Source organism: Crocuta crocuta, unplaced genomic scaffold (assembly GCF_008692635.1).
Source record: "Crocuta crocuta isolate KB4526 unplaced genomic scaffold, BGI_CrCroc_1.0 scaffold277, whole genome shotgun sequence".
In the NCBI taxonomy this organism is placed as follows: Eukaryota; Metazoa; Chordata; class Mammalia; order Carnivora; family Hyaenidae; genus Crocuta; species Crocuta crocuta.
The window spans coordinates 522,592-547,730 of NW_027531912.1; the positions used below are offsets into that span (position 1 = coordinate 522,592).

General features: G+C 44.2%; 1 protein-coding gene across 1 annotated transcript in view; it reads right to left on the reverse strand.

The window, feature by feature from the left end:
- The window catches only part of MPHOSPH8 (M-phase phosphoprotein 8), a gene marked incomplete at its 5' end in the record, with an annotated part of 61,413 nt that overhangs the window by 3,310 nt on the left and 32,964 nt on the right, over nucleotides 1-25,139 (reverse strand). The window contains 6 exons of the mRNA XM_077774697.1: nucleotides 1,311-1,465; nucleotides 3,370-3,524; nucleotides 6,955-7,041; nucleotides 7,924-8,064; nucleotides 11,178-11,266; nucleotides 11,349-11,474. Of these exons, the coding sequence (XP_077630823.1) occupies nucleotides 1,311-1,465; nucleotides 3,370-3,524; nucleotides 6,955-7,041; nucleotides 7,924-8,064; nucleotides 11,178-11,266; nucleotides 11,349-11,474 (753 nt within the window). The remainder of the gene's footprint in view (nucleotides 1-1,310; nucleotides 1,466-3,369; nucleotides 3,525-6,954; nucleotides 7,042-7,923; nucleotides 8,065-11,177; nucleotides 11,267-11,348; nucleotides 11,475-25,139) is intronic.

Here is a 25,139-nt window from a genome sequence, read left to right on the forward strand (position 1 = left end):
AGACTGGAGTCCTTGTTACCGTCTGCACGGAGGAGGGGGCGACGGGAACTTCAAAATGGCCCAACTGGGGACGAGTGTCTACGGGAAAAATCCTACTTGAAAATCTTTCACTCGGGTGCTGTTTATTACAGCCAGAAAGAGTTAGATCTAAGAGGGGAATTTCACAGATAACAAATGACACAAAACCAGCAGTTGTTTCGTGGTATCAATATAAACCTCTTCTCCAGCCAAACTAGGTGTTAAAACACAATCACCGTCTCCTCAAGACACCCAGGTCGGTGTCCTCAGAGCTGAGTGTGTTCAGAAGCTGCCTGCGGCCTCGCCAAGGTGCTGGCCGAGAGCCTGCAGCCCTGACAGGCCCCAGCGCAGGCGACACCACACTGAGGGTCTCGTAACTGCAGACGACAAGGCATCTTTGGGAAGATTCTGGAAGTAGAATTTCTGGAGGCTGCGACATTGTGCGCATGCAGAACAGTCCCTCGTCCATACGGCAATCCGGGGCCTGAAGCCCTGGAGTCGTATGAGCTGGGGGACCCACTCCTGCGCCCCAGCCCCCAGCCCCGTGCCTGCCACCCAGCAGTGCGAACTCACTAGCTGGACAGTCGAAACCACCAATGACTCTTCAGTATCCAGGTTACTAAACTCCGGTGTCATGAATGGCTCTTTAATTAAATTTTCATGGCCTGAAATTTTCATGGCTATATTTTAAATTTCCACTAAGGAATACATAGGACTTATTTAAAAATCTTTTAATAAGACTCAATGTAAAAACGAGTGTAACTAGGGGCGCCTGGGTGGTTCAGTTGGGTAAGTGTCCGACTTGACTTTGGCTCAGGTGATCTCACAGTTCGTGGGTTCCAGACCACATTGGACTGCGTTGCCAGAGGGGAGCCTGCTTGGGATTCTCTCTCCGCCCCCTCCCCTGCTTGTGTGCACATGCGCACTCTCTCAAAATAAGCAGCCATTAAAAAAAAAAAGTGCAATTATTAAGACCCAACTTTCATACTTTTTTTTTTTTCCTGTAAAAAATGGTGGTTTTACTAAAGTACAGGGATAGGACCAGTGGGCAGAAAGAGCTGCCCCAACTTCCGTACTTTTAAACAAGTGCTAAGCCAGTGCTCTGTGGGTCCTTCAGTCACCTAGGATGGTGGGTATCAGCCGGGTCTCTTCCTGCCCCCATGGCTCTGTGTCAGCTGCTTTACGTAATTACCGTCCACACTGGGACTCTGCGAAAGTTATGTTCACAGAAAGAGGTGTCTTTAAAAAGCAGTTAAAGTGTCACTTTTCAAACAGAGAATACACAGGCTTACCTTCTGGTATGTTCTGTGGAGGTTTGTAATTGAAATCCGTTGAAAAATCTGGCCCCTCACAGAGACGATGACATGCTATTGGGAAAATTGGTTCTAGGAGAGCAAGACGGGCTTCAAAGTAATCCCTTATCGTTTCTTCTGCTACTCTCGAAAGTCTGGTAAAAAAAAGAGTAGAGTTGTTAATATTCATGCAGGAAAGAACCATGAGTCATTACCATTATCAAACTGTTGAGTACAAGTGAGTACTGGCCTTCCCGAATCAGCTTTCACACCAACAAAAAGAACTTCGGACTCCTCCTTCCCATCTCTGCACTTTTATCACTTGGCATCTGACACACTGTGTACCTGACTTACTGTCTATGTCGTCACGGGGAAACTTAGGCTCTAAAAGAGCAATCTTTCCCCCTCACTGCCGTCTCCATCTTCCCAGTCTTTGGAATAGTTCCTGGTATACAGACAGCACTCAGTACTTGTTTGTCTAATGAAAATGAGAATTCTATTAACAAATCTGAAAACTGCCACACACACACACACACACACACACTTTTTATAGTACTTAGTCTAGAAAGCAGTCAAATGAAATGAGTGCCAATTCAGAAAATATTTTTAAACCATTTTGTTCGGAAGGTAAAGACGCCACTTTGTTTGCCCAGGACATTCGTGAAAGTTACTGGTTGGGTAAGGCTTTCAGCAGAGGCCGCCAACACCGGCAGACTCCCCACACGCATTGCCTTTTTTTTGGGTCCGTTTTTGTCTTTCATCTGAAATTTACCTTACTTTCTGCTTAGGATAGTGATCCTAAGAAAGAAGGAAATCTGGCCTGTGTAGCAACATGGACGGACCTTGAGGGTGTTATGCTGAGCGAAATCAGTCAGGCAGAGAAGGACAAATATCATATGTTTGCACGTATAGGAGGATTAGGAGGAACTTGACGGAGGAACGAGGGGGAGAAGAAGGGCGGAAATGGTGGGGGAAAGGGAGAGAGGCAAACCATGAGAGACTCTTGAATGCTGACAAAAACTGAGGACTGATGGATGTGGGGGGGAGGGGGGATGGGCATGGAGGAGGACACTTGTGGGGATGAGCACTGGGTGTTATATGAAAACCAACTTGACAATAAACTATTTGTAAAAAAAAAAAAAAGAGAGACTAGTGATCCTGGAATCGGAGTCACCATTGTGCAGGCAGGAAGATCCAAGTCACACCCTAAGTGTGGTGGAGGAGAAAGGGGAAGAGTGGCTATTCCTACCCAAGGCGACTTCCTGTTTTATGAACAATAAACACCTTACTTGTGTTACCTACTGTTTGTGAAGTTTCTGTTATGTGTTGCCAAAATAATTCTTAAGTGAAAAAGCTACTAAATTACTTGTAAGAACTTTCCAATTAAAATAAAATGACTTATGGGGCACCTGGGTGGCTCAGTCGGTTGAGCGTCCGACTTCGGCTTAGGTCATAATCTCACGGTTCATGGGTTCGAGCCCCNGGTCGGGGGTAGGAAGGGGCCAGCAGAGAACAGAGGCAGGGGTACTCTGAACGACACTAACGGTGGGTGCATGTCATCTGGGAAAACCCCACAATGCACAACACCAGGTGACCCCTAAGGTAAACCACGGAGTCTGGATGGTAACTGCACGCGGGCTCACTGGGTTTGGTGAATGCGCCGCTCTGGCCGCAGAGGTTCCCGGGCAGGCGGTGCAGGCGTGGGAACAGAGGGTGAGGAATCTGTGCTTTCGGCTCAACTTCACTGTGAACTTAAAACTGCTCTAAAAATTATGTCTTAAAAAAAAAGGAACTACAGCTTAAACAGTTTTAAGAAAATGTCTATAAGCCAAATTACAAGCAGAATTAAGGTTTGAAGGCGACGGTCCTAGACAAGACTGTGCTAAGTCTGGAAGTCTGAGGACCTCAAGAACGTGCAGAGAAACAACTCCTTTGCCGCTGACTGAACTCATGAGCTGCTGTCAGGACTTCTACCGGACAGTCTTCCCCTGAGCAGGTACGCACGTCTCGTGTGTCCACGCGGACTCTGACCCAGCCAGGGCACGTCGCTCACACTTACGTCTCTAAATGATTCTTCAGCAAGTCGTACACCAACACGTTGTTACACTGCTTTGCAAAATGCAGGGCGCTATTTTGGTGCTTTGACAAAATATTGCAGTCAGCTCCACATTCAATTACAAGTCGTACGATATCAGAATTTCCTCTCTTACAGGCCTGCGACGGAAGAAAGGAGCAGCGATCACTTAACTGTAAAATAACTACCACCCAGCGTTTGTCCCGTTCTCCACACCTGAGCCCAGGTGTTCTTCAAGAAGGGGGGCGGGGGGGCACTGTCATCAGGTCTCGCCCACGGTTACCAACCGTTACATAAACGCAAAGTGGTTTGCTCCTGTTACTCTGTGAACAGTACTGACATCTGTGCTACATTCAGTCTCATCCCTGACTCCTGGGGAAACAGGCGGCTCTGGAAAAGATACTTCTGTCCCAAGACACAACCAGCACCAGGCCCTTCTAAGCGCCGGCGTGCTCCACTCTTCAGACCAAGTCCTGTGCCCTAGAGGCGGATACCTGAGCACCCACACCAGTAAGATCCCCTTGGGAATCTCTAGGGAGATCTCTCAGCATCACAAAATAATTTCAAGATCTTCCTAGAAGCTGTTTGGAAGACTAAATAAGCATGGATATAAATCTGAATCCAGTGAACCTAAGATGGAGCTGGACACAGTTCAAAGACCATTTCGAGAGTATAAAGGCCTACATCCAGGCTCTCTCCTGTCTCTGTTACTTACCCGCTTTGTGACTTCAAGTAAATCTCTTAATTCTGAGTCTCACTGTTTCCACTGGTCAAAAGGGGATAACAGTACTTCTGCCCCACAACACTGAGGCTGAAATTAAAATAATATTCTGTAAAAGGAACAGGGCCAACCCAGTAAGCTTTCCTCTAAGAACAAGGTCATCTGGTATGCTACCGACTCCTCAGGACAGTATTTCTACAGAGCGGGTGTCTCAGTTGTGCAACCGCTAGGCCAAAGGGCATGCGTCTCGTGACACATCCGACAAATGCCCTTCAAAAGCATGTGGCCCAGTGGTTCTCGCTGGGGCAGTTCTGCCCCCAGGCGAATTCAGGCAACGTATGGAGACGTTTCTGGTTGTTAGAACTGCGGGCCGGGACTACGTCGTCTGGTGCAGAGGTTAGGGATGCTGTTACGCATCCGACAAATGATCTGGCCCGCAGTCAAGTAGCAGGAAGGCTGAGAAGCCCAGCCGGAACCAGTTATATGCCCAGCATTAGGGGGTGCTGCTCCACACCCTCACACCCTGGAAACGATCAATTTCACACACTATTTCAGAGATGAAAAGTTTTTTATGATGTTTTAAAAAATTTCTGAAAATCTCTCCTCATGTTTATTTCTTCTAATTCTAAAATTCAATAAAGCCAATTTAAGATACTAAATCTAAGTAAAGCTTAAATAATAGGTGCCAAAAAACCCCAATGCAAACAAAACCCAAAGCAAACCAAAAAAATAAAAAACCAAATTAAATACATTTACAGGCAGTCTAATTTAGACAACAGTTAATTCTGCTTAAGCAGAACTGCTCTTTGGGAGGAAGCAAGAAGCTTCCCTCAACCTCTTCCCCTCTGGGCACTGCCTTCCTCATTGTCGGACCAACCTCTAAGTGCCAGGTCCGCGGAAGGTCCGCCTCCCACCCCTGCAATCCCGCATCCTTCAAACCCAATACAAACCTCGCCGGGACCAAGGCGCCTACACCCTCCGATAGTGCTGACTCCCAGGGGCAATTCCTCCATTTCTCCCAATTTCTCAGCCCATCATTCCTCGGCATCTCTGCCCCCCAGATGCTTCGGGCCAGCTCCTCCTTGCAATGCTCAGGCTACCCCTCTCTCCTCATCTTCCTCCTCCTCTGGTCTTTCCTATGTAGCCGCCTTCGCTGACCCTTCTTTCCCTTCCAAATCTCAGTGCTGACCCAACTCTCAGCCTAGGGCTGTAATCTACACAATCAGTGTTGTCTACACTGATGAACCCAAATCTGAATATACCGCCCACCCCTTGCTTCTGAGCCAAAAAGGTCACAATGCGAAACATCTGAGCACTTCCAGCTCGAACGCAACCCCACCCCCACTGTCCACCCTCTGTGTTCCCTAAATTAGGAAACAAGATTACCGAGCATCACCTTCAGTTACCAAGTCCCATGAATTCTACCTCCTTAAAACACCGGTCAGTCTACCCACTTCTATCTCCACTGTCACTACCTGGGTACAGACTGTTATTTCACTTAATTTAAAAAACGTCCCCCTCATTCATCTGCTAACTGCTGGTCTTTCATCCACTTCCTTCCCCCGACTGACCTAGGGGAGACTGAGAACAATCACCTTTCTTCCTGATTATGTCCTTCTCCAGTTAAACCCCTCCGTGGCCCCCGAATGCTCTCAGGATCAGGTCCTCCCGACTCCTCAGCCCGGATGCACCCCGTGTCCGTGCTCACTGCCCTGTGTGCACCTCCGCGTGCGCCACACCACTCCAGCGCCTGCTGCTCAGCAAGTATCTGGAGGTTTCTCAAGAAGACAAAGTTTCACTTCATGCTCTGAGGTGCCGCCTCTGCTCTAAGCATATGGCAACAGAAACACACAAAGGCAACTTGAAATTCAGAAGCAGAGCTGCGGGCAAAACGAGCATTTCCACGAACCAAAAGTGAGCCGGAGGCACAAGCCGCGAGCCCGGCGCACGGCCCAAGCGTGGGAGGCGGCGGAGGCACGGCTGACCGTGGCCTCCGGAACGCGCGGGCCCAGTGGGAAGTCGGGCCTGTCCCTGTGCTCCTCGGAGTCTGGCAAGACGGCTGGAAGCAGGTGCCGCACAAAAACACCTGCGTGGGCGAGCAGCCTGCACACAGCCGTGTCTAGGAAGGGGCAGCGAGACAGAGCCCCACCCCCCCGCGCCCAGGGGTCNACCCGCTATGTCCTGACGGCACCTCAGGCCAGGAATCTACAACTGCCCCTGGAACACTCTAGACTGGGCTCGGCGCCGCTAGAGGCAAACAGGAGACTGCTGTAAACAGAGGCGGGTAGAGGCAGAAATACGTGGGAAGCTTTAACAACTTTCCATTCGCAATGGCCAGCAAACCACAATCCCAAACACACACGAAGAAACCTGAAGCTGAGGAGAGGGATCCACTCACGTGAAGCAACACTGAGAGCGCCTCATGCTCTGCCGGCCTCAGAGCATCTGCCTCCGGCTGCACGCACGCAGCTCGTCCCTGCCGGGCCGCCCGTCACAGCCACCCTGTCTCACCTCTCTTTTTTAAAGTAATCTACGCCCAGTGTGGGGCTCAAACTGATGGCCCCGGAGATGGAGAGTCCTCTACTCTAGTGACAGAGCCAGCCAGGCGCCCCCGGCCTGAGCCCACGCTGCCAGGCCTGGCGCCAACTTTCATGAGACCCCACAGCTCTCTGTGCTTCCTCCTATTACACTACTGCTCACACTGGGGGTGAACGACTTCGCCGCCGGCCCGTTTCTCTCACACGTCTGTGCTCTGTGCCCGAGTCTCCGCCCGCCGAGCGCCAGGCAGAGGCGTCAACAAGAACACTCGTGAACACCGAGGGAGCAGGTGACGCGCGGGAGGAACTCACCTTCATTAGGGCAGTCTCACCGTTACTCTGCTGGACATTGACGAAAGCTCCTGCTTCCAAAAGAATAGCCACTGTAGTTAGAAAGTTCTGAGAAGGAAAAAAAGGCAAATTTAGTTCCAAAAATTCTTTAGAAGTAAGATCCGTTTGATGATTTGAAATTTTTAGCCATCAGGAAAAATACTCAGATTCTACCCCAAGCAGGGCGGCGAACCCGAGTCTTGCCTGGGCCCCACTGCTCAGGCCCCACAGCCGCACCCACTGCCACTTCCATCTGGACCTGAACCAGTGGTTTCAACCCAAGAATCTCTGCAGATCAATCTTTTAACAGATAATACGTGGGAATATTTTAATTAAATTCTTAACCAAAAGGAACATTTAATTTCAACTGGAAAAGATTTTTTTTAATGTTTATTTTTGAGGGAGAGACAGACAGCCTGAGTGGGGGAGGGGCAGAGAGAGGGAGACACAGAATCCAAAGTAGGCTCGAGGCTCGATGGGGTTGGATGTGGGGTTTGAACTCACAAACCCTGAGGTCATGATGTGAGCCGAAGCTGGACACTTAACTGACTGAGCCACCCAGGCGCCCTTCAAATGGAAAAGGTTTTTAAAAGATCCAAGATTGAAACCCATATTATTACATTAATCAGAGGCCCTTTACTCATGACCTTGAGATCAAGATGCGCATGCTCTTCTGACTGAACCAGCCAGGCGCCCCCCCCACCCCAAGGTCCTTTTTCAATATAAATCGCTTCCCACTAGATGAAGCACATTTTAAAAATTCAATTACAAAGTACAGCTATTAATTAAAAAAAAAACCTATTCACAACAAGCCCAAGGCAAACTGAAATATGAGATTCTAAAGCCACGTAACTCTCTGAGGGCTGCACTTCGGACAGGACACAGACTCTATCCCATCCCACAGGCGGGGGCTCCTGCGGGCGGGGACGCGGGGGCCAGGGACTCACTGACCTTCTCTGCGGCATGGATGAGGGCGGTGGTCCCGTTCTTCTGTCTGCCGTTCACCTTCGCGCCTCTCCGGAGGAGGAGCCTCAGCAGGTCGTCTTGCCCCCCCGCGGCGGCCAGCATCACCAGCGTCATCCCGCTTGGGTCCTTCATTGGTTTTGTTGAGGAAAAAACACGTCAGTGTCTATCGGAAGAATTTCAGAACTAGGTCTTTACACCTAGGATGTCTCAGTGTGAAATCGCTGAACTATACTGATTTAAGCATCTACTTAAGACTTTCACTAAGATATCCTTATTTTTATTTTTTAAGGTTTATTTACTTTTTTTCAGTAATTAATCTCTATGCTCAACGTGGGGCTTGAACTCCTGACACTGAGATTAAGAGTTGCACTCTCTTCTGAGTGAGCCAGCCAGGCAGGCGCCCCTCACTAAAATATACTTATAATAAACAATCAGAAACAATTCGCCTTTACAATTGTTTAAAAAATTTTTTAATGTTGGTGCGCCTGGGTCGCTCAGTTGATTAAGCGTCCGACTTCGGCTCAGGTCATGATCTCGTGGTTTGTGGGTTCGAGCCCCACGTCGGGCTCTGTGCTGACAGCTCAGAGCCTGCAGCCTGCTTCAGATTCTGAGTCTCCCTCTCTCTCTGACCCTCCCCTGCTCACGCTGTCTCTCTCTCTCATCTCAAAAATAAATAAAACATACTAAAAAAACTTTTTTAAATATTTTATTTACTTTTGAGAGAGACAGAGAGAGTGTGAGCAGGGGAGGGTCAGAGACCGAGGGAGACTCAGAATCGGAAGCAGGCTGCAGGCTCTGAGCTGTCAGCACAGAGCCCGACGTGGGGCTCGAACCCACAAACCACGAGATCATGACCTGAGCCGAAGTCGGACGCTTAGCCAACTGAACCTTCCACACGCCCTTAAAATACTTTTTACAAAGAGATAAAATGACATAAAGTTGACAAAAAATAAAAAACTAAAATATGTCCAATCATTTGAAACACACACATGGGAAAACCAAGCCATTTACCAAATGCCATCTGATAGAACCAAGTTCTACTAGGATGAATTAATTTGGCTACAATCCAAAAGTTTAGCCAAACTCTCCTGCATAAGCAATCTGAATACAAATGTAAAAAAAATGAACTGAAATAAAACAGTGCACTTCCTCTCATCTGTAAATTACCTTATGACTACAAAACATGTTAAAGGGGAAAGAACCTTTTTTCTAACTTAAGAAAGTTCCCTGTAGTTGCTGAGCTTTATTAATAAAGACCAAGCTATGTAAGAAAGTAGAAAAAAAAGCATCAGATAAAACCCAACATCCATCCCTGATAAGAACTTAAGGAGATAAACAAAAGCAAGTCCAGGGAGATAAGGGCTACTGTCGCCTGGAAACCAGCAGCACAACAGAGAGAACTTCACACAGAGCCCAAGGCGAGAGCCCCACTCAGAGGAGACGCAACAGGATGCCTCCAGCACCTATTCCTCAAAATGTCCCCAAATTTACAAGAACAGAAAAAGAAACATTACTGGGAACAAAGGAGACAAAACAGTTACTTTTCAGCAAATGATCATATTCTCTACACAGAGAATAATTTAAAAATTATTAAAGAGAATTTCAAAGTGACCGGAGACACCCCCCCCCCATACACACAGATATCAATACCTTCAGCAAACACCTGTAATAACCTGTTAGAAGACAAAAATGTGTGTGTGTGTGTGTGTGTGTGTGTGTGTGAGAGAGTGAGAGAGATCCTAATGATCATACTAAGATAATTTAAAAATTACCAAATATGTAGGAAAGCATCGAAAATGAATGTGCAAGAACGAAATGAAGGAGAAAACTCACAAAACTGCTTTAGGAATAAATGAAGAGCCGAATGAATGTAGTCATCAGATTCTTATTTGGAGGACTCTGATGTAAAAATGTCAATTCTCAGCCAAGTTAATCTATAGAGTTCATACAATTAAAAATGTTAATGTTTATTCATTTTGAGAGAGAACGTGCACACAACACAGGCAAGGGGGGGCACAGGGAAGGAGACACAGAATCCCAAGCAGGCTCCGCACCATCAGAGCAGAGCCCAATAAGGGACTCAACCTCACACACCATGAGATCACGACCTGAGCCGAGTTCAAGAGTTGGACGCCTAACTGACTGCACCACCCAGGTGCCCCAGATTTCATGCAATTTTAATCAAAATCCTGATAACTTTTTTGAACTATAATCTCTAAAGAATAAACCTAAAAATCCACCATTAAAGCAAGAAAACTAAAGAAAATATAAAAATCTCTTGCAAGCAAGACCAAGACACCAAAAAGCCATAAAGAACTGACAGATGTGACTACCTAAAAATAAAAATCCTCTAAACTTAAAGACTCCGACACAGAGAGTCATTTTATGCCCCTCAAGCAGCAGAGGTTCAACCAAAGACAAAACCAGACAGGTCACAGGTGAACCAAATGGTCAGTCTAGGGGTTGGAATCACAAGGCCTATAATTTTCTACATTATAACATCTACTGTGCTTCAATTTATAAAGTGAACATTACTTTTCTAACTTATTTAATTTTAGAAAGAGAGAGCATGAGCTAGGGAGAGGGAATGGGGGCAGGGAGAGAAAATCTCTTTATTTTGAGAGAAAGACAGAGACAGAGAGTGAGCACAAACAGTAGAGGGAGACAATCTTAAGCAAACTCCATGCCCAGTGCAGAGCCTGACTCGGGGCTCCATCTCATGACCCGAGCCAAACATCAAGAGTCAGATGCTCGACCAAGTCACCCAGGTGGCCCTACTTTCATAATTAAGAAAAAAAATTTTTTAGTGTTTATTCTATTTTTGAGAGAAAGAGAAAGAGAAAAAGACCAAATGCAAGTTGGGGAGGGGCAGAGAAAGAGACACATTCTCCTAAGCAGTGTCCTAGGAGAAAGAAGTTTTCCTTACCTTTTCTATAGAAGTCATTTTATTTCTTTATTTTTTAAATGTTTATTTGAGAGACAGAGTGCGAGCAGGGGAAGGGGAGGGAGGCACAGAATCTGAAGCAGGCTCCAGGCTCTGAGCTGTCAGTACAGCTGAAAGTGGGGCTTGAACTCATGAACCCCAAGATCACAATCTGAGCTGAAGCTGGCGCTTAACCGACTAAGCCACCCAAGCCCCCTTACTTCTATAATTTTTAAAATATGAAAAGTAAAGCTGAATTATGTGAAAAGAGCTACTTTCCATCTTTATTTCATGAGATTTTATTAAGACGTATTACCTCCTGGTCCAGGTTATAGTCTTCATTTGAATTAAGTGCAACTTTCACAGCAATATAGTCCCCATTTTTCACAGCATCCCTCAATAAATCTACAATGGAAGAATTAAGATAAATTAGGCTTCCCATATCTAGATTCATGAAAAGGATCTCCAAAGTTCCCCAACTACTCACTACTCGGGATTGCATCTGCTGTAGTAAAATCCTCATCTTCCCCATCAAGATGCTTCTGAAAATCTTCCAGTTTCATCCATTCCAAGTGCAAGTCCATGCCCAAACTCACAGTCTGTGGTCTGCCGTCTGCAGCACAGAAGAAAGAGCCCTATCAATACACAGCTTTTCTGTAACAATGCTGGGTTGTTGTTTTTTTTTTTAATGTTTATTTATTTCTGAGAGAGACAGAGAGAGAGACAGCGTGAGCAGGGTAGGGTCAGAGAGAGAGGGAGACACAGAATAGGAAGCAGGCTCCAGGCTCTGAGCTGTCAGCACAGAGCCCGACGCGGGGCTCAAACCTATGAACCGTGAGATCATGACCTGAGCCAAAGTCAGATGCTTAACCAACTGAGCCCCCCGGGTGCCCCAAAAAACAACTGTGCTTTTTTAAAAAGCATAAATATCTTATGGTCAGAGTTAAAAGTATTTTCACCTAAAACCAATTCCTCAATTATACAAATGTTAGGCAGTTAACCTTGCCATAGAAATGAAGTTTGAAAGACGTGCAAATAAATGAAGGAAATTCTTCCAAAGCTCTCAATTCAAACCAACACTTCTCTTTGCATCTCTAAGAACATTTCACTGTAGCAACAGCACAATCTTAGGAGCTGCACATCCTGGATTTCCTACAACCCAGCTCCACAGGTCAGCAGGAGGGCTTTGAGTAAGTCACATCAACTTGCCTTACCTCACTGACTGAGTAACAACAGTAGCAATAGTCGAAGCAGCTAACGTTCAGCAAGGAGCGTTAGCACATTTAGTCCATAGACAGTAGCCTGTAAGGGGATACATGTCACAGGGGGCGGTGAACAGGTGCTGTGATTTGCTCCCTCATCAGTAAGCCAAAGTCGTGTCTGTGCTGATACATCGGAGCCACGGCCGGACCTCCTCACCCTCCAGCGCAGCACCCAAGTACCATGGGAAGATCTGGGAAGCCAGTCAGGTGAGGGCTTATGTCAACTGAGATAACGCCACCTAACTTACAGGACTCTTACAAAGTAACAAGAAAAGGTTCTATACAGCTCAGAGTTTGGTCTCTAACGTACCAAACTGGCTCAAAGCTCTATGTTCATTCCTACCAAGTACTGGATTTGATCCAGCATCTGGTAGTTTTAACCTTTTCTCTTTATTTTTAATAAATTTCATTAACTTTAAAATTGCATTTTCAATAACCCTAAAGAATGTGAACACAGCACTACCTTGAGCACAGAACCACGCCAGGACCTAAACACGCCCACCTGGTGCCACCCCCACCACAGCGACGTCATTCCCTTCTTTTTAAAATTCTTATATCCTAAAAAGTCTACAGTTCTGTTTCGTAGCTTTATAAAAACTGGTACCTAATTTTGTGTGTCAAGTTGACTAGGCTAAGGGATGCCCAGAGAGCTGGTAAAACATTATTTCTGGGTGTGTCTCTGAGGGCCTTTCCCAGGGGGTTAGCATTTGAATTGCCAGCCTGAGTTAAAGATCCACCCTGGTCAGGGTGGGCAGGCATCATCTAACCCTCTGCATGGCACAGGAAGGGAGTGGTCTCTTCTTGGCCTGGAACCTCCATCTCTGCTGCCCCAAGACATCGGGGGTCCTGGCTCTTTGGACTCCAGGGCGTACACATCGGCTCTGTGGTTCTCAGGCCTTTGGACTCAGAAACGGTATCAGCTCCCCTGGGCCTACAGTTGCAAATGGCGGGCTGTGGGACTATTCTAAACTTCCATACATATGAATTTGGTTTTCACGTGTGGTTCCCTCCACAGGGACAACCAACTTTTCTACACCATCTATGAAAGCTTATCCTTCCCCACAGGCGCGTGCTGCCACTGGGCATCTCTGCAGTTTCCACATCTGCACGGGTCCAAATCTGAGGGCTCTCGAGCTCTGCTGATGAACTCATCTACCTTTCCTGTGCCACGTAAATACCGTGGCTAGTACCACAGTTTTATACGGTAGGTTCTGGCTTCGGTGCGTCTTCCCCGTGAGTCCTGGCGCCGGTGTTTACAGACCCTACAGACCCGTGAGAAACCACACTGGGGATCTGGAACCACAGTGAAACTACAGACCAACTCGAAGAAAATGACAAATTGAGAAAACTGTGCTTTCTACTAATAAAATGGTAAAATTTTTAACAAATTTTAAAAAAGTTTCTATAATTTCCTCCATACAAGTCTTATAGACCTTCAATATACAATACCCTTAGCAACCTTTTCAATAGGGTTACTACTGCAAATTAACTTGTTTCCTCCCTGCCTGTGCTGAAGTGTCGTCGGCACAATGTCACGTAAGTACCAAACGTACAGCGTGGTAAGTAGTTCTGCAACCAAGCTGTGCAGTGCTCACCTCGCGGGGCGCTGCCGTCTGTCACCTGCACTCCCGTGACTTACTCCTTCCGGAACTTGAAGGCTGTACCCCCAATCCTCTCCCCTCTGGCAACCGTCAGTTTGTTCTCTGTATTTACGGATCCATTTCTGCTTTTTGTTTATTCGTTTTGTTTTTTAGAATCCACATATAAGTGATATCATTGGGGTATTTGTCTCTTCCTTATTTCACTTCACACTACACTCTCTAGGTCCATCTGCGCTATTGCAAACCCCATTCTTCTTTATGGCTGAGTAACATTCCACTGCATGTGCTTATGTGCATATGTGTACACGCATGGACACAAAAAGACCACCTCTTCATCACTTATCTATTCACGGACACTTGGATTGCTTCCTTACCTTGGTGATTATGAGTAGTGTTGCAATAAACATAAGGGTGTATATATCTTTTCGAATCAGTGTTTTACTTTTCTTTGGGTAAATACCCAGCAGTGGAATAAATGACTCATACGGTATCTCTATTTTTAATTTTTTGGGGAACCACCATAGCGTTTTCGACAGAGGCTGTACCAATTTACATTACCACCAACAGTGCACAAGGGTTCCTTTTACTCCACATCCTTGCCAATACTTCTTATTTACTGACTGAAAATTAACTTTTTAAGGGGTGCCTGGGTGGCTCAGTTGGTTAAATGTCCAACTCTTGATTTTGGCTCAGGTCATGATCTCACAGTTGTGGGTTTGAGCACTGAACATGGAGCCTGTTTGGGATTCTGTCTCCTCTCTCTGCCACTCCCCTGCTTGCACTCTCTCTCTCTCTCAAAAATAAACTAAAAAACAGAAAATTAACTTTTTAAGATTACATTCACTATTTATAGAGAAATACACGCAGAAATGTACATTGCATAGAAATATATTGGGGCACCTGGGTGGCTCAGTCGGTTGAGCATCCAACTTCAGCTCAGGTCATAATCTCACGCTTTGTGGGCTCAAGCCCCACGTTGGGCTCTGTGCTGACAGCTCAGAGCCTGGAGCCTGCTTTGGATTCTGTGTCTCCTTCTCTCTCTGCCCCTCCCCTGCTCACGCTATGTCTTTGTTTCTCAAAAATAAATGCATGTAAAAAAAATTATTTTAAGAAATATATACAGATCTATAGGTAATTTTTTACATTGGCCTTATATCCAGTCACCTGCTAAACATTTAACATTTCTAAAAATTTGTGGATTCTTTTGAATTTTCTACATATATGACAATATCTGATAATGAACAGCTTTTTTGGGGGGATGGGGACGGGGAGGCTTCCTTCCCAATGCTTCTATCTTTCGTTTTTCACTCTCTTACTGTACTAGGTAGACCTTAGAACAGTGTGGAATAAAAGTGGTGACAGATGTTTGCCAAAGATTGTGTTCTTTACTGAGAAAGCTCCTTTTTTATTTATTTACTTAATTTTTAATTTACAACCAAGTTAGTTAGCAGATAGTGCATAATGACTTCAGGATTCCAGTGACTCATCGCCTACGTTTAACACCCAGTGCTCGTCCCAACAAGTGTCTTCCTTAATGCTCATCACCCATCTCACCCTGGCCTGCACTGAGCCCCTCCAGCAACACTCAGTTATTCTCTGTATTTAAGAGTTGCTTATAGGGACGCCTGGGTGGCTTAGTTGGTTAAGCGTCCGACTTTCACTTAGGTCATGATCTCGCGGTTCGTGGGTTCGAGCCCCGCGTCGGGCTCTGTGCTGACTGCCAGCTCAGAGCCTGGAGCCTGTTTCAGTCTGTGACTCCCTCTCTCTCTGACCCTCCCCTGCTCACGCTGTCTCTCTCTCTCCCCTAGAAATAAAATAAAAAACATTAAAAAAAAAATTAAAAAAAAAAAAAAAAGAGTTGCTTATCTTTTGTCTCCCTCCTTGTTTTTATGTTTTTGCTTCCCTTCCTTTATGTTCATCTGTTTTGTATCTTAAATTCTTCATGAGTGAAATTATGTGATATTTGTCCTATTCTGACTGACTTATTTTGCCTAGTATAATACCCTCTAGTTCCATCCATGTTGATGCAGATGGCAAGATTTCATTGCTTTGATTGCCGATATTCCATTGTATGTATGCGTGTGTATATCTATATATACAAGTATTCACACACATACACATATATATGTATATAGACACACACGTGTAAATATATACACATCTTCTTTATCCATTCATCTGTTGATGGACATTTGGGCTCTTTCCACACTTTGGCTATTGTCGATAGCGCTGCTATAAACATTGGGGTGCATGTGTCCCTTTGAAACAGCACACCTGTATCCCTTGAATATATTCCTAATAGTTCAATTACTGGGTTGTACGGTAGTTCTATTTTTAGCTTTTTGAGGAGCCTCATACTGTTTTCCAGAGTGGCTGCACCAGTCTGCATTCCCACCAGCAGTGCAGAAGAGATGCTCTTTCTCCGCATCCTCACTAGCATCTGTTGTTGCCTGACATGTTAATGTTAGCCATTCTGACAGGTGTGCGGTGGTATCTCCTTGTGGTTTTGATTTGTATTTCCCCAATGCTGAGTGCCACTGAGCATCTTTTCATGTGTCTGTTAGCCACCTGGGTGTCTTCTTTGGAAAAGTATCTATTCATGCCTTTTGGACATTTCTTCACTGGATTGTTTTTTGGGTGTTATTTGCTAAGTTCTTTATAGATTTTAGACACTAACCCTTATCTGATAGGTCACTTGCAAATATCTTCTCCCATTCCATTGGTTGCCTTTTAGTTTTGCTGATTGTTTCCTTTGTTGTACAGAAGCTTTTTATCTGGATGCAGTCTCAATAGTTCATTTTTGCTTTTGTTTCCCTTGCCTCTGGAGACATGCTGAGTAAGAAGTTGTTGTGGCCGAGGTCTAAGAGGGTTCTGCCTGCTTTCTCCTCTAGGATTTTCATGGCTTCTCATCTTAACATTTAGGTCTTTCATCCATTTTGAGTTTATTTTTGTGTATGGTCTAAGAAAGTGTCCAGGTTCATTTTTCTGCATGTCGCTGTCCAGTTTTCCCAAACCATTTGCTAAAGAGATGTCTTTATTTCACCGGATATTCTTTCCTGCTTTGTCAAAGATGAGTTGGCCATTCGTTTGTGGGTCTAATTCTGAGTTCTCTATTCTGTTCCACTGATCTCTGAGTGTCTGTTTTTGTGCCAGTACCATACTGTCTTGATGATTAGAGCTTTGTAATACACCTTGATGTCCAGGATTGTGATGCCTCTAGCTTTGGTTTGCTTTTTCAGGATTGTCTTGACTATTTGGGGTTTCTGGTTGCACAAAAATTTTAGGTTTGTTCTAGCTCGTGAAGAATGCTGGTGTTATTTTGATAGGGATTGCACTGAAGATTGCTTTGGGTAGTATCTACATTTTAACAATATTTGTTCTTCCAATCCAAGAGCACGGAGTATTTTTCCATTTTTTGTCTTCTTCAATTTCTTTCATAAGCTTTCTATATTTTTCAGTGTATATAGGTTTTCCACCTCTTTGGTTAGGTTTATTCCTAGGTATTTTATGGCTTTTGGTGCAATTATAAATGGGATCGATTCCTTGATTTCTCTTTCTGTTGCTACATTATTGGTGTATAGGAATGCAATTGATTTCTGTACACTGATTTTCTATTCTGAGACTTTGCTGAATTTATGGATCAGTTCTAGCAGGTTTTTGGTGGAATCTTTTGGGTTTTCCATATAGAGTATCGTGTCATCTGTGAAGAGTGAATTTGACTTCCTCCTTGCCAATCTGGATGCCTTTTCTTCTTTTGTGTTGTCAGATTCCTGAAGTTGGGATTTCCAATACTATGTTGAATAACAGTGGTGAGAGTGGACATCCCTGTCGTATTCCTGACCTTAGGGGGAAAGCTCTGTTTATCCCCATTGAGGATATTAACGGTGGGTCTTTATAGGGCTTTTATGATCTTGAGGTAGGATACTTCTATCCCTACGTTCTTGAGGGTGTTTAATCAAGAAAAGATGCTGTATTTTGTCAAGTGCTTTCTCTGCATCTATTGAGAGGACCATGTGGTTCTTGTCCTTCCTTTTATTGATGTGATGAATCACACTGATTGTTTTGTGGATCTGAACCAGTCTTGCATGCCAGGTATAAATCCCACTTGGTCTTGGTGAATAATTCTTTTAATGTACTGTTGGATCCAGTTGGCTAGTATCTTGTTGAGGATTTCTGCATCCGTGTTCATCAGGGAAATGTAGTTCTCCTTTTTAGTGGGGTCTTTGTCCAGTTTTGGAGTCACGGTAATGCTGGCTTCATAGAGTGAATTTAGAAGTTTTTCTTCCATTTTTATTTTTTGGAACAGCTTCAAAAGAACAGGTGTTAACTCTTCTTTAAATGTTTGGTAGAATTCACCTGGAAAGCATCTGGCCCTGGACACTTGCTTTTTGGGAGATTTTTGATTACTGAGTCAATTTTTTTTACTGGTTATGAGTCTGTTCAGATTTTCTATTCTTCTTGTTTCAGTTTTGGTAGTTTACTATTAATTTGTCCATTTCTTCCAGACTGCCTAATTTATGGGCATATAATTGCTCATAATATTCTTGTTTGTATTTCTGCATTGTTGGTTGTGAATTCTCCTCTTCCATTCTTGATTTTGTTTACTTGGGTCCTTTCCTTTTTCTTTTTGGTCTAACTGGCTAGGGGTTTATCAATTTTGTTAATTCTTTCAAAGAACCAGATCCTGGTTTCATTGATTTTTTTTTTTTATTTTGATAGCATTGATTTCTGCTCTAATCTTTTTTATTTCCCATCTTCATCTGGTTTTGGGTTTTATTTGCTGTTCTTTTTCCAGCTCTTTAAGGTGTAAGGTCAGGTTGTGTATCTGATACATTTTCCCCTTCTTTAGGAAGGGCGTGGACTGCTATATACTTCCCTCTTATGACTGCTTTGCTGCATTCCAGAGGTTTTTGGGCTGTGGCATTATCATTTTCATTGGCTTCCATGTGCTTTTTAATTTCCTCTTTAACTTCTTGGTTAGCCCTTCCATTCTTTAGTAGGATGTTCTTTAGTCTCCAAGTATTTGTTGTCTCTCCAAATATTTTCTGTGGTTGACTTTGAATTTCATAGCACTGTAGTCTGAAAATACGTATGGTATGGTCTTCATCTTTTTGTACTTGTTCAGGGCTGATTTGTGTCCCAGTATGTGAGCTATTCTGGAGAATGTTCCATGTGCACTCAAGTAGAATGTGTATTCTGTTGCTTTAGGATGAAATGTTCTGAAAAAATCTGTTAAGTTCTTCCAGTGTGTCATTCAAAGCCATTGTTTCTCACTGATTTTCTGTTTAGATGATTTGTCCATTGCGATAAGTGGGGTGCTAAAGTCCCTCTACTATTATGGTGTTATTATCAATAAGTTTCCCTATGTGTGTGACTGATTGATATTTTTGCTCCCACTTTGGGAGTATGTTTACAATTTTTAGGTCTTCTTGGTGGACAGACCCCTTAATTATGATATAATGCCTTTCATCTTTTTTTTTTTTCCCCCTGAGAAAGAGACAGCATGAGCAGGGGAGGGTCAGAGAGAGAGGGAGATACAGAATCTGAAGCAGGCTCCAGGCTCGGCGCTGGCTGTCAGCACAGAGCCCGACACGGGGCTTGAACCCACGAACTGCGAGATCATGACCTGAGCCGAAGTTGGACACTTAACTGACTTTGCCACCCAGGCACCCCGCCCTTCTTCATCTCTTATTACAGTGTTTGTTTTCAAGTCTCCATTGTCGGAGAGAAGTATGGCTACTCCAGCTTTCTTTTGGCAACCATTAGCATGATAGACGGTTCTCCATCCCTTAACATTCAATCTGAAGGTGTCTTTAGGTCTAAAGTGGGTCTCTTGTAAAGAGCATATAGATGGATCTTGTTTTCTTATCCATCCCACTACCCTATGTCTTTTGATTGGACAGTTTAGTCCATTGACATTTAGAGTGAGTACTGAAAGATATGAATTTATTGCCATTGTGCTGCCTGTAGAGTTGGAGTTTCTGGTGGTGTTCTCTGGTCCTTTCTAGTCTTTTGTTGCTTTTGGTCTTTTGTTTTGTCTCCCCTCAGAGAGTCCCCCTTAAAATTTCTTGCAGGACTGTTTAGTGGTCATAACTCCTTTATTTTTTGTCTGGTAAGATTTTTATCTCTCCTTCTGTTTGAATGACAGCCTTGATGGATAAAGAATTCATGGCTGCATATTTTTCTGATTCAGCATATTGAATATATCCTGCCACTTTTTTCTGGCCTGCCAAGTTTCTGTGGATGGGTCTGCTGTGAACCCGATCTCTCTTCCCTGAAGTTTATGGGCTTTTTTCCCCTTGCTGCTTTCATGATTCTTTCCTTGTCTGTATTTTGTGAAATTTAACTAGGATATGTCTCATTGATGGTCATTTTTTGTTGAATTTAATGTGAGTTCTCTGTGATTCCTTGATTTTGAGGTCTGTCTTTCCCCAAGTTAGGAAAGTTTTCTGCTATGATTTGCTGACCTTATAAACCTTATACCCCTTTTTTTTCTCGCTCTTCATCTTCTGGGACCCCTATGATTCAGATGTTATTCCTTTTTAATGAGTTACTGAGTTCTCTATTTCTTATATCGTGCTCTTTTGCATTAGTCTCCCTCTTTTTTTCTGCTTCATTATTCTCCCTAAGTTTGTCCTCTATATTGCTGATTCGCTGCTCTGCCTCACCCATCCTTGCTACCGTGGCATCCATTCAAGATTGCAGCGCAGTTATAGCATTTTAAATTTCATCCTGACTAGATTTTACTTCTTTTATCTCTGCAGAAGGGGATTCTTTGCTTTTTCAATCCCTGTTAGTATTCTTATTATCATGATTCTAAACTTAAGTTCAGTCATCTTGCTTATATCTGTGTTGGTCAATTCTCTGGCTGTCATTTCTTCCTGTTCTTTCTTTTGGGGGAATTCCTTTGTTTTGTCATTTAGTGGGGGAAAAAAAAGTAAATAATAAAAAGAAAAATTCTGTGTTAGAAACAACACAAAATCAAATAAGGAATGCTAGATCCTAGGTGTGTTTTGGTCTGGCTGTTTAAAGAAGCTTGGTAGAACAGAGGAAAAAGGGAATAAAAAGAGAAAGAAAGGAAGAAGAAAAAAATTTAAGAAGGAAAATGTTTGAAAATTTAAAAAATCAATACAACAGAATAAAATGAAATGATGAAAGTAAAAACAGAATAAGAAATTTACAAGAAAGTAAAAAAATAGAGTAGTGAAAAGTTAAAGAAAAATCTTTTTTATAAAATGGAAGATAAAAATAAATTTTTCTTTCTCTTATTCAAGAAAAAGAAAAAAAACCCAACTGACTAGATGGGCCAGCAAACAGAGTTGAATACAACTGAAATTACTTCCAGTTTCCCCTAGAAATCAAACAATGAAGCACTTTACAGTCCATAAACCAAGCAGGTCGAGAGACTTGTGATGTTCCTCTAGAGCAGTTAGCACAGTGGGACACAGCTTGGTGTAATGGCTGTTCTCCACTATATGGTGCTTCTTAGCTTACTGGGGTGGATTTCTGCGGCACGCGTGTGTATGTGCATGTGCGGAAGATGGGCATCACCCAGCCTTCCAGTCTCTTGTATCAGAACTCTGTGCTGGAGCACCTGGGTGGCTCACAGCATCTGACTCTTTGTTTCAGCTCAGGTCATGAACTCGTGGTTTACTGGGTTCGAGCTCAGCATCAGGCTCTGCACTGGCAGCACAGAGCCTGCTTGGTATTCTCACTCTCACTGCCCCTTCCCCACTTGCACTGTCTCTCTCGAATAAAATAAAAAAAAAAAAAGAACTCTGTGGTCTCACCGACTGGCAATCAAGCACCCTTCCTTTGTTTCTGGCCTCTGTCCACTCCCTGCTTCTACACTGTCCACAACCAAGTTGTCAGCCTGCCAGGCTCCCTCCAGAGTTTTATCTCAGATGGGGCTACACTTCTAAACCCCTCCCATCTGGGCGCCCTGTGGCTTTGACCTGCTTAGCCCCTCTGGGGGAGGGTGTCCCCAAGCAATGACTTGGTGCCAGCCTAGCCCCAACAATGTTCACATGTCCACACTGCTGCAGAGGCCTGGACACTGGCCAGATGCCGGCCTGTCCCAGAAAAAGCTCACCTGATCATGCAGCAGCAGCGTTTCAGGGATTAGGGTAGATATCACAACACAAATCTGGCGCCAGGCCTCACTGCCTCTTAACATCCTTGTTCTAACACCAGCAAACGTGGCTGTTCTCCAGGGTCTGCTGGGACCTTTGCCTGCAGGGCAGACGCACAGTGTCTACCAAATGTCCGCTGGGCAGGGGAACTGCCTGCCTCTCCCCCTGCGACCTAAGGACCCTGAGGACCTTGCTCTCTGCTCCTGGGGATTCACTCTTCCCACCAGAGCTCTGCCAGGTATCGAACTGCCGAGTTTCAGACTCTGTGCTCCCCTTGTTTGTAGAGTCTTAATGGTATCCAAACCTTCTCCTTTCTGTCTCCCTAATTCCCTTGTGGGTATTTCTACTCTTCCTCTTTCTCTCCAGCTGCTTTCAAGGGGAGTGCTTTTCCTGTACTCTCCCCACTTTCTCTGTCCTCTCTCCGCAAGCAAAAACAGCTCTCTACCCTCCGTGCCTTCTCTCTCCCCCAGTTTACCTCTCTGTGCCGCGTACCTGCCGAGTTCTGTGGCTCAAGTCGTGCAGATTGTTGTGTTAATCCTCAGATCAATTTTCTAGGCGTGCAAGACGGTTTAGTGTTGATCTGGCTGCATTCCAGGGACAAGAGACGCAAAAAATTCCCATGCTGCCCTGCCATCCTGACCGCTCCCCAAGAAAGCTTCCGTTTATTAATAGGTTGTTAGATTTTGTTAAACATTGGAGATGTTTTTTAACCAATTTCTCCCTTATTCACTGAACTCCTAAGGAACGCTAACTAGATCATAATAGGTTATGTTTTTAATACAGCTAGATTCACTTTCCTAATGTTTTGCTTGGATACTTCCATCTGAGTTCATGAGGAAGTTTGACCTGTCACTTTCCTTCTTACAAAGTTTCTTTCTCATTATGGTTCTGAAAGTGTAACGGACCCAAAGAACAAGACAGCATTCTTTATTTTAGGAAGATCTTTTTATAATTTTGGTAAGCTCTTGTATATGAAACTATCAGTGCCTAGTGTTAAAATTTTTAAAAATAATTTTTTTTTACATTTATTTACTTTTGACAGAGAGTGAGCAGGGGAGAGGCAGAGAGAAGGAGATATAGAATTTGAAGCAGCTCCAGGCTCCGAGAAAACTGTCAGCACAGAGCCTGATGCCAGGCTTGGACCCATGAACTGTGAGATCATGACCTGAGCCAAAGTCGGACGCTCAACTAACTGAGCAACCCAGGTGACCTGTATTTTTAAGGCTATTTTTTTCCTTTGTTTTTTTATTTGATTGATGTTTACTTTGATAACAGTGAATTAACTCTTCATACATACATTCCTTTTTTAATATAAAGACCATAGAAACATTGAGGATGAAAGAAAAACAATCTTTTAATGAACCACCAGTAGTGTCAACTCAATTCCATTTATCTATTTCATCCTGTCTATTCTGTGGCATGGTGCTCGCTTTAATAACCTTATATTCCTTTTGATAAGAGTGTTTCTGACCAGGAAGACCACAATGGTATTTACTTTTTTTTTTTTTACAAATAGTTTAATGTCAGGTTGGTTTCCATACAACACCCAATGCTCATCCCCACAAGTGCCCTCCTCCATGCCCATCTCCCCCCTCCCACCCCCACACCCATCCGTCCTCAGTATTCAAGAGTCTCTGATGGTTTGCCTCTCTCCCTCTCCCCCACTATTTCCCCCCTTCTTCTCCCCCATGGTCCTCTGTTAAGTTCCTCCTAATCCTCCTATACATGCAATCATATGGTATTTGTCTTTCTCTGCCTGACTTATTTCGCTTAGCAAAGGCTATTTTAAATTACTATTTCACATTTTTCTTTTTTAACGTTTATTCATTTCTGAGAGACAGAGCACAAGCAAGGGTGGGGCAGAGAGAGAGGAAGACAGAATCTGAAGCAGGTTTCAGGCTCCAAGCTGTCAGCACAGGGCCTGACATGGGGCTCGAACTCACAAAACACGAGAACATGACCTGAGCTGAAGTCGGATCCCTAAAGGACTGAGCCAACCAGGTGCCCCTCACGTTCTTTAACACTCGTAAAAGTACTCAATTTTGTATTTCTTTTTGGGTCAGTTTTGTTAAACTATATTCTCCCAGGAATTTTCCCATTTCATTCTATTTTCAAGTCTATCAGTAAAAAACTGCTCACAGAATTATCTTTTCAGTCTGTACACAATCTATACTCATATCTCTTTTCTCATTGGAAATATTTTTGTGTTTTTTGGTGTATGCATTCTTTTTTCAATTTTCATTCTTTAGTCAATGTTGGTAGAAGCTTGTCTATTCTTGCAGTCTTTTCAAGGAACCAACCTATGGCTTTACTGACGCCCTCTGCTGTTGGAAGGAGGCAGCGAGAGGACGTGACTCTGGGTTGACCTAAGCAATGAGAGGCTTCTCTTCAGAAGGTTCCACCCAACATTCGCATGGACACAGCCTTGAGAACGTAAGGTGTTGCTGGGATTATCTGGACTAAATATGTGACCGAATCCAGTTAAAGCCTCTATATAAACGTTTGAGATGTGCGGGGAGGGTGCACGTGTGTGTCTTGTCTGTGTGTGCACGTGCACCGAATGATCTCCATTTGCGGCAAACCAAGGCAAGTCTCCTAAGTTCCCTTGCTTATTCAACCTGCCACCCGTCAATCTGGAGTGGCCAGCCTCTTTCTTTGTTCCTTCTTGTGCTCTTCAGACAGGCTGGACTCAGATTTCAGGGAAATCTGGAGTCTGTAAACCGACACCTACTGTCTGTTCCTTGTTTAATATCCCCAACAGCAACGCTGCTATTCGGCATACTCCTCCTAGAAAGTGTCCCAATTTCCTGCAAGCTCAGCAATGTATCAAAAAGTATGTTTTACACAGTATTCAGAATCTAGCTGCTTTGCTAGAGCCACCCAGACTATCTAGCCTGCTATGTATTCTGAAATATTTTATTTTTATTTTATTTTTATTTGAGAGAAAGATAGAGCGAGCACATGCAAGGGGCAGAGGAAGAGAGAGAATCTTAACCAGGCTCCATGCTAATGTGGAGCTTCATGTGAGGCTCAATCCCAGGACTCCGGGATCAAGACGGAGGTGAAATCAAGAGCTGGTGGCTCAAGTGAATGAGCCATTCAGGTGCCTGCTGAAATATTTTAAAAATTCTCTTTGGGGCACCTGGGTGGCTCAGTCAGTTAAGCAGCTGACTTCAGCTCAAGTCATGATCTTCTGGTTTGAGCCCTGTGTTGGGCAGAGACTGGAGCTCACTTCAGATTGTGTGTGTGTGTGTGTGTGTGTGTGTGTGTGTTGTGTGTGTGT